This window comes from Capra hircus, chromosome 15 (genome assembly GCF_001704415.2).
Source record: "Capra hircus breed San Clemente chromosome 15, ASM170441v1, whole genome shotgun sequence".
Taxonomy (NCBI): Eukaryota; Metazoa; Chordata; class Mammalia; order Artiodactyla; family Bovidae; genus Capra; species Capra hircus.
This window is the reverse complement of record NC_030822.1, coordinates 6,197,668-6,207,406: the sequence shown is the minus strand read 5'-3', so window position 1 is coordinate 6,207,406 and position 9,739 is coordinate 6,197,668. Positions and strand designations below refer to the sequence as shown.

The 9,739-nt window shown below is 44.7% G+C and overlaps 1 protein-coding gene across 1 annotated transcript in view; it reads right to left on the bottom strand.

Annotated features, from left to right (window-relative positions):
• LRP4 (LDL receptor related protein 4) overlaps positions 7,150 to 9,739 on the bottom strand; it is a 53,397-nt gene continuing 50,807 nt past the window's right edge. Inside the window, exon 38 of the mRNA XM_018059128.1 lies at positions 7,150 to 9,619. Coding sequence (XP_017914617.1) covers positions 9,287 to 9,619 — 333 coding nt within the window. The 3' untranslated portion in view covers positions 7,150 to 9,286. The remainder of the gene's footprint in view (positions 9,620 to 9,739) is intronic.

Here is a 9,739-nt window from a genome sequence, read left to right as displayed (position 1 = left end):
TGGTCTTGGACCTGCTCTGAGTAAAGAAGCACTTTTCTCAGTAAATCATGTGGAACTTAGTTTCCTTATCAGTGAACCGGGATAATGATGTTTCCCTTATAAATTTAGTGTGTTGAATTAATATAACTAATTGAGTGTCTAGAAACGGGCTTTGAACAGTAATGCATTCTTCAAAGACTTAATACTCTGGTTATTTGTAAAAATGAGAGACTTGGTTAATATGGTTCCTGAAATTCTTGTTTTGTCTCTACATTCAGTGTTTCTATGAATAAGACCTGATCCTAACTTCCAAGGAATTTGCAAACTACAGTTGTCAGAGGAATAAACGTATAGAACTAGTCACTAAAATTCAAGCAATGTGAGACCAATATAAAAAGCTGTAGATGTTTAGGGGAAGGGAGAAAATAGATGGCGAAGGATCTGTGAAGGGGATGTATTTTTAATCTGAGATTTAAACTGTATGTAGCCAAGAGGGTAAGAAATGGAGAAGGGTTGGGTGAAAGTAATAAAACAATAGTTTTTGTTTTAATCTATCACATTGGCAAAGATGAAAAAGTTTAACAACTTTTGGTTAGCTAAGAGTTAGAGAAATAGACATTCAAAGTCACTTGTCAGTAAAAGCATAACTGGCACAAACTTTTAGGAGGCCAATTTAACAGTTATGAAAATGTAAAATGTATATAGTCTCTGGCCAAATAATGCTACTGATGGGAATTTGTCATACAGATTTATGCATGTATGCAAAGAAAAATGTACGAAGACACTCACTACACACTGATTTAGAAAACAAACACATCAACGACAAAATACCCTAAAAATTACGTGTTCATTTCTAGGGAACTTATATAAATTATGGTATATCCATTCAACAGAATACTATACAACTGTTAAAAAGAATATGGTTAATCTATATGCACCAGTTAGAAAAATGCACAAATTTTATTTAATTGAAAAAAAAGGCAAGTTGCAGAAAAGCATACATATATGGACTGATTTGGGGGCTTCCCCAGTGGCTCAGCGGTAAAGAATCCGCCTGCAATGCAGAAGCCACAGGAGACACAGGTTCGATCCCTTGGTCTGGAAGATCCCCTGGAGGAGGGCATGGCAACGCATTCCAGTATTCTTGCCTGGAGAATCCCATGGACAGAGGAGCCTGGCAGGCTACAGTCCGTCGGGTTGCAAAAGGGTCAGACATGACTGAAGTGACTTGGCACATGGAATGCTTTTATTATACATGGTTATAAATGTATATGTATATGTGTGCTTGCCTGAAAATGGTTAGAACAATACTGGAATTTCAAAAAACTTAAGCAGGATGGGACTCATTAGGGAGGGAAATGAATTTTTTACCACTGACATATTAAAACATTTGTTTTAGTAGGAGAAGGAAGAATGTATAGTAGTGGGAAAAGTATGGGCACAGAGACAAGAAAATACATTTTATGTTGGGGGTAGACCTGTGGTTGATTTTAGAAGAGGGTTTATATTAGGAAGTTAGTGGGACACAAGAGTAACTGAGAAAGGAACAGTTTTTGGAGGGTCTTGAATACTAGCATAAGGAATTTGTACTTTATTAAAGTAGGCAGTGACGAGCTACTGAAGATTTCTGAGCAAGGGAGTGACAAAATCAGAATTGCACTTTAGGAAAACTAACTAGCTTGATTGTCTAATTCGAAAATGGTTAGAGTTGAGAGCCCAGTTAAGAGTCTGATATGAGCAATGGAAATGATGAGAAAAGATTCAAGAAAGAGGGAAAGTTTTGGCAACAGACTAAGTTAGGAATAAAGGTGAGAGTGGGACCCATTTAGAGAGATGAATCAAAGAGTGTGGCCAGGATTTGAGAGCCTAGGGAATGGGAGGCAATGATTGCCCAAATGGAAGTAGAAAGTCAGGAGAAGCCAGTCTCAAATGGAAGACAAGATGTTTTGTTTCAGACCTGTTTACTTTTACATAGCAATGAGATATGTAAATAGAATCGTGTAAGTAGGCCTAGGGAGTCCAGGATGAGAGCTGTGAGAAGAGACTGGACTCAAGTGATATAAGAATCACCTCCATGGAGTGAAAAGGTGAAATTGTGGCTGAGACCACAGAGTAAGAGAGTGGTGAGAATGAAAAGATGAGCGATGCAGATAAATCCACAGGCAGAGGGAGCGGGGAGGAGCCGATCTGAGCAAAATGTCACCCTAACCTTTGAGAAACAGGCTAGCAGCATATAGAAATAGTCTTCTTCAGTCATTGATCATTGACATGTTTACTTTATTTAAATATTATCAGAAATAAATTGAAGATTACATGTAAGGAGAGAGTGATGGTAACCTGGAATTTGGTGAATAAACAATGTGCAGAGTCTAGATCCTGAAGATTCAGACTTTAGAACAAGATGGCAAAAACCCTTTTTGTCTTATTTGGTTTAGGTGCAACCCCACTAGAAGGTGGGCATTAAATATCTGATTCCCTTAATTTATTCATTCATTCAGCAAATATCTTTTGAGCACCTAGTATGTGCAGGACTGTTCTAGGCATTTGGGATTATCCATAAATAAAATATACCTCCCCCCGCCAAAAAAAACCCCTCCTCTTATGGTGCTCACATTATAATGAGGAAGCATAAACAATCAACACTTAAAAAATCATATAGTATGTTATTGTGCAATGGGAAAATAGAAAAGAATGAAACAAGGTAGAAGGAATTGGGAAGTGCAGTTGGGAAGACTATAATTTTGTGAAGGGTGGTCAGAGTTTCATTGAGATCACCTTTGAGCAAACGCTTGAAAAAAGGCAAAGCAGTTCACCATGAGTATATCTAGAGGAAGAAAGTGCTAGCCAGAGGGAACAGCTATGCAAAGAGCCTAAGTTGGGTGCATACCTGGCAGGTTTGAGAAAGAGCAGAGTATTTGGCAGCGGGAAGGTAGTAGCAGCTGCGGTCCTGCTGGTAATAGAGAGAAGGGAATGGCAGATTCTGTAGAGCCTTGCAGAAACCTAATACAGTAGATTTCATAGTAGATGCTCAGTGTTTAGCAAGTCCAGGATTATCATCAAATGGCATTTATCTATGTATTTATTAGACTTATGTGCACCTACTTTATTCCTGGGATCTCTCAATAGTTCTGCACATGGAAGTTAATAATGAAACCCTTGTGGACATTAGATATCCAAGTGCAGACTATATCATTGCAACCGGAAGCAGGAAACAAATGCCAAACATGGTGGCTGCTGAGTAACTGTGCTGAGCATTTCTAAAAAGTCTGCATTCCATCACAGTGCTCATTCCATCACAGTCACAAGCCATTTTGGTGGAAACATCCCTGCCATGGGACATGGATCCATCTAGCCTAAAAGGAGCAGCTTCAGTGATTAACTTCAGCTCTCAGTCCAGGTACTCCCTGCATTATTCCCTGGAGACAGCACTGGCAACATTAACACAGATCTTATGTGACTGTGGTTTTTAGTGCCTTGACTGGCCTCCAAGATGGCAAAGCCTATCCCATCTTGCACTTGGTTGCATTTAATAGGTGCTGGTTGAATGAAGGGATGAACAGCTTTTTTTCTCTTATAGTCCATTTCTCCTTAGGCCCCAAAATGCAGGCTGTCCAAGAACTTTGACCACAGAACCATCAGCTCCACCAAAGAGGAAGTATGCAGAAAGGAGAGATTAGGGACCTCTCTAGCAGGATGTCAGCAGGCTTTTAAGGGCTGAAGGAAAAACACACTGAGAAGGACAGGATAAGTGAAAGTTCTTGGCTCTTGGTGTCTTGTAAAATGAAATAAGCAGATTGGATAGCCTTGGGGCTAACTTCAGCCTTGGGTTTAAACGCAGACCCTTAATTAGGCTGTCTGGATCTGTTTTAACATCACATCAGGGTGTCTAAAGTTGTGACGTGGAGCCTTGACAGGAAATAAAATTCTGTCCTTTATGCAGTGCTCTACTTAGCCCCTGTCACCTGGTTAATGGGAGAATGATCTGGAGAGGAAAAAATGGGTGAGTGAGGGAATATTTCAAAACAAACGCTGCCTGAAATATCCCCCAGCACATATCCTACTAGCTGGATCAGTTGAATCATCTTCAAATATGAAGAAAAGACATAGACGTTTCTTAGCCACAAAAAGGGTTCAACCACATTTCTTTTATCAGTATGTTCGTTAGTAGAAATGACAACAGGTGCCCTTGAATGTCAGTGCGTTTTGCTTAGAACCTCCTACACCCTCAGCTCTTGCAGATGCTCTTTCCTGGATCCTAGGCACCACTGACTGTTTTCTTCTGGGCTCGGTTTGATGAAAGCTTCAGTTCATGCCTTGGAGACCTTTTATGGTTTACAGAGATCTGTTCATCTTATTCTGCTTTATTGACTCTGCCCAAGCCTTGACTGTGTGGATCACAAGAAACTGGAAAATTCTGAAAGAGATGGGATTACCAGACCACCTGACCTGCCTCTGGAGAAATCTGTATGCAGATCAGGAAGCAACAGTTAGAACTGGACATGGAACAACAGACTGGTTCCAAACAGGAAAAGGAGTACGTCAAGGCTGTATATTGTCACCCTGCTTATTTAACTTCCATGCAGAGTACATCATGAGAAACGCTGGGCTGGAAGAAGCACAAGGTGGAATCAAGGTTGCCAGGAGAAATATCAGTAACCTCAGATATGCAGATGACACCACCCTTATGGCAGAAAGTGAAGAACTAAAGAGCCTCTTGATGAAAGTGAAAGAGGAGAGTGAAAAAGTTGGCTTATAGCTCAACATTCAGAAAACTAAGATCATGGCATCTGGTCCCATCACTTCATGGCAAATAGATGGGGAAACAGTGGAAACAGTGACAGACTTTATTTTGGGGGGCTCCAAAATCACTGCAGATGGTGATTGCAGCCATGAAATTAAAAGACGCTTACTCCTTGGAAGGAAAATTATGACCAACCTAGATAGCATGTTGAAAAGCAGAGACATTACTTTGCCAACAAAGGTCCATCTAGTCAAGGCTATGGTTTTTCCAGTAGTCATGTATGGATGTGAGAGTTGGACTATAAAGAAAGCTGAGCACTGAAGAATTGATGCTTTTTAACTGTGGTGTTGGAGAAGGCTCTTGAGAGTCCCTTGAACTGCAAGGAGATCCAACCAGTCCATCCTAAAGGAGATCAGTCCTGGGTGTTCATTGGAAGAACTGATGTTGAAGCTGAAACTCCAATACTTTGGCCTCCTGATGCAAAGAGCTGACTCATTTGAAAAGACCCTGATGCTGGGAGGGATTGAGGGCAGGAGAAGGGGATGACAGAGGATGAGATGGTTGGATGGCATCACCAACTCAATGGACATGAGTTTGGGTAAACTCCGGGAGTTGGTGATGGACAGGGAGACCTGGCGTATCACAGTTCATGGGGTCGCAAAGAGTTGGATACGACTGAGCAACTGAACTGAACTGATTCATCTTAGGTTGCACAGTTTGCTCAAATAATATAGAAAGAAAGGCAGTGACTGTATTTTGAACATAACTATTAGTATTTTGAAAACTGTGTCCAGTTTGTTAGAATTTGACTCATTATCTCCCTACTTAGCAGTTCTAGATTTTATATCCACAAAACCAGACAAGGAATTCTTAAGTCTTGTTTCATCCCCAAGATTTCCTGGAAGGAACATAAATACAAGTTTCAGTCCAGAAAGGACCTCAGCAATCAACTGGTTCAACCTTTTCATTTTACTGATGAGGAAGCTAAGAGTGAGCATACATGAAAACAGGGTGCTAGCTAGTCCCTGACGCTGTTACAGAATTCTCACTTGCCACCGGTCAAATTCTTGTCAAGACCTGGGCCATCAGGCCAACGCCATTCTCCTCTGCTACCTCCTGCTGAGGCAGCAGGACAATCACAGGTTAGCAAAATGCATCCACCAAATTTTCTTCTTCCAGAAACACTTTCAGTCTTCCGGGCAAATGGTGTATGTTCAATGCATTCATTTTTTTCTCCCTATTTGAAAAAGTTCTTAGCCTTGGCTTGTAATTCTGAGGCTCTGGTAGGGGACACTTAATACAGGTATATAGGCTTGTGCATCAGACTGGATTTCATTTCTTCAAATGTCCTCCTTTACTGTCTGTTGTGATTTTTCTTTTTTCCAAAACAGAATGGTGCATGGTTATCCTTGAGCTATTCTACTTGTTTTTGTTGTAGCACACCAATCCCTCACCAATGTTAGAAGAAATATACATGACAGTTTATACTCAGATCTCATCCCTTATATACAAAAAGATTCAGTCCCTCTTGCTTTCTTTTTCTTTTGTGAGGGGGATGGAGTGGTATTGGTGGACTCTAAGCTCTGTGATATTATCTTTCTTGGTCATGCTTGGGCAGTGTCCAGCCCCTAGCAGATGAATGAATGAATGGGAACAATATTCTATAAATGGTTTGTGGCTTAGAAAATCAACTATTGACCCCTGATATCAAATTGTGTCTCTGACATGAAGACTTGCATGACTCCCAGTCTTCGTTGAAAGGTATTATGTCCAGAGGCTGAAATGGGATCCCCAATGCCTTGTTCTAGCCGTGAGATGTAATGGATGGGCTATGAATAGACAGCTTCTTAAAAACAAAAGGAATTTTAGTTCCTTTGACCCATTCTCAGAGTAACTGTGAAACACAAGATCAAACAGAGCTAGTGGTAGACCTGGGGCCGGAATTAACCGTTCTTGTCCCCATCCCTGTGCTTTTCCCTCAAGACATCCAACAGTCTTGCCAGTGACCATCCCTGCAAGGCAAAGTCAAGTTCTGTGACACCGAAGCCCTCATAGACCTAGAACAGAAGTAGAACGTATGTCATGGCATGTATGGTACCCAAAGAAGATTCCACTAACCATCATGACACTCTTTTCCATCGGGTCTGGACAGAACCTCGGGCAGCCATGACCAACAAGAGTTGGCACTCCCAATGAAACCTACCAGCCACCCTGCTCTAGAGGACATCAGGATTTCAGAAGCCAATGAACTCTGGTCTTCACCTGTCTTCTCAAGATGAGCTGGACCTCCAGCCAGGAACCTCCCACCCTTTATCACTCTTCACACCCCCAAAGGGCTTAGTGGTGATGTCTGCAAGCAGGTCTCCACAGCATGTTTCAGCCAGACAAAGCAGGCGCAGTTACTAGTCATGACTCCAAGCCAGGCAAGGTGATTAAGAAAAGCTAAATTTATATTAAATTATCATAAAGTCCTAAAATACTGAACATAGTGGTTAAATAACTCCAGAAAGTCCAATCTCTCCAGTGAGTAACGTTAAAACCATTACACGTGAGTGTGGGAGAATCACTTCCATTAGTTTAGGACAGAGAGATTTTGCTTTTTACATAGTAAATCAGTGCTCAAATAGATATTTCTTCAAATATGTCCTTTCTACATTCTGAACAGCCCAAGTGCAATAAGATCCTCTCCCCTTTCCACATGAGAAGATACCGTTTGGCTACTTTCTCTCCACATCCCCAAGCCGCGAATCCGAGGACCCAGAATGCTCCTGCTTTTATTGCCCCGTCAAATGTGAAATGCCCCCTTTCCTCCCAGGAGGGGGACCTTTCTTTTCCTACTTTGTGTGCTGGGAAATCCTGTTTGGCCTGGCCTGGCTGTCCTTTGAGGGTCCAGACCTGGGGCTGGCTACTGAGCAGGGCTAAGAGCCTGGCACCTGTCTCAAGCGATCTTAGAACCGACAGGAAAAGGTTAGCTCTGGTCTTCCCTTTTCACTCAACATGTTTGGCGGCTGATTTCTCAATGCCAGGAGCCCCAGGACATGTTTCAAATTTGGAAACTTACCCTCGAGGCACCCCCATCTATCCTCAGCTCCTGTTGTGTCTTCTCATCCCTGGGTGAAAGAGGTCTGGGTGTGTCCTGGGCTGAAAGGGCCTCCTCAGTGTTTTTCTCTACCTTTCTACTCCTTGCCTCCCCGACACACACACATCTTTATTTAGGCCTCTTCACCACAGGTGCCCACAAGGCTAGATCAGAATAAGCACATTAGGCACTGAAAAAACAAACCCAGAAGAGCTAGGTAGACGTTTAGGACGGTAAGAAGTCTCAATTCCCCCAACATTTGTGTGACACGCATGCCTTTTCTGTGAATAAGAATGAAGCCAGTGACGGCATCTCAGCACGGAAAGGGAGTCACCTAGCTGGGAGGACTTGGAGTGGGAACTTCACCACCCCCAGCCGCAGGCTCTGTCCACTCGCTTAGATCCCTGAGCACCTGAGAATGCAGGAGGCTCAGCCTCATGGACCCCTTCACTTTAGGCCCTGGGGGCCTCGAGTCTCGCTCTTCCCAGCCATTTGTTGAACTTAAGGGCTCTCCTTTGAGAAGCTGCTCCAGGATCTCTGCGCTCAGAATCTCAGAGAATGAGGAGGGAAGAGAGTGGCAGGACATTAAAAGTTCAGGAGATGGGCTATGTTTGGCCTAAGAAGCACTTCTCAGATATGGCAGAGACCCCGTGCTGAGGCCCCCACACTTACTCAAGCCACCGGCTCACAGCCTAGAGGCAGCAGGAGGGGATTCGTGTCAGCCAGCAGCCCTGTGGTAGGGACCCCCACCCCCAGTCATCTGAAGGTAGAAAAGGCTCCAGGCATTCTGGCAGGAGGAAGAACAGCTTGAGCCAGACCCAGATAGATCTCTTCAATGCCTGCAGCTGGAAAAACAACTCTCAGGGCATGAATCATATCCACCGCCGGCAATGGACAGGACACCCGGCCCAATCACCCTTGAAATCTTTCTCGTGTTGCCAACGCCCTCGAGGCTGGAGGTTCCCCAGATGCCCATGCCAGCTGGGCTGACTCCTCCTCCTCCTCTCAGCCTCTATCCTTCATCTCTCTCTCTTTTCATGACCCCAGCCCCCAGTTAGCAAGTTCTCCAGAGAAGCGATCAGGCCAGCTCTGATGGGGGGAGTGCCATCTTGGGTCATCAGCTCTGGTGGGGCAAGCATTGAGGGTACCAGGGGAGGCAGGTGGAGCTCTGTAACGACGAGGAATCGTTACCAGGCCTGGTTTCGGGGCGGCGGGGTGGGGCGGGGGGCGCTCAGGATGGAGTGCAGGAGGTGAGGTTCGTGATACAGTCCAGGTCTAAATTCTGAGGACGCCCCATCATTTCTGGTTCACAGGTAGGTACGAACTCGGGTGGAAACAGCTCGCGCAGAGGGCTCGGGGAGCAGTTGACGGGGTGGCAGGAGGAGGAGCAGGACCAGCACAGAGAAAAGGGGCCTGCCGTGTAAGCGAGCACGAGGACCGGGAGTCCACCAAGGAGAAGGAAGTGGCAGGGAGGGGAACGCGGGCATTTAGACCTGGCTCTCCGAGGAGAGCTTGCGTTCGTGTCTCCAGCCTGTGTCGGGCAGGGAGCCCCGTCTTTCGGGAGTGGCTGCGGTATGGACGCTGCTGCACTCGGACTGCTCTTCCTGCAACAGCTGCTCCGTCTCCGTGTCGTCCAGGGAGCCAGAGCTGGCCTGGATGGACACGGTGTCTGTCTTCATGCACACGTGATCCCGAAGAAGGCCCCCCCGGGAGCTGCGCAGTTGCTTGAGGTCATCCCACTCGGCATCGTCGCCAGCCAGGAGGCAGATGCCCTCGACAATCTTGACCTTCTCCTTGGTGTAGTTATGGTCAGGTCCACCCTGGGGTGGAGAGCAGAGAGACACAGTCAGTTGATCAGCTCTCTCTGAAGTGGGTGGATGAGTAGGAGTGGGTGCAAAGAGTGCAAAGATCTCACAGACAAACGGGGAAATTTAGTCAGA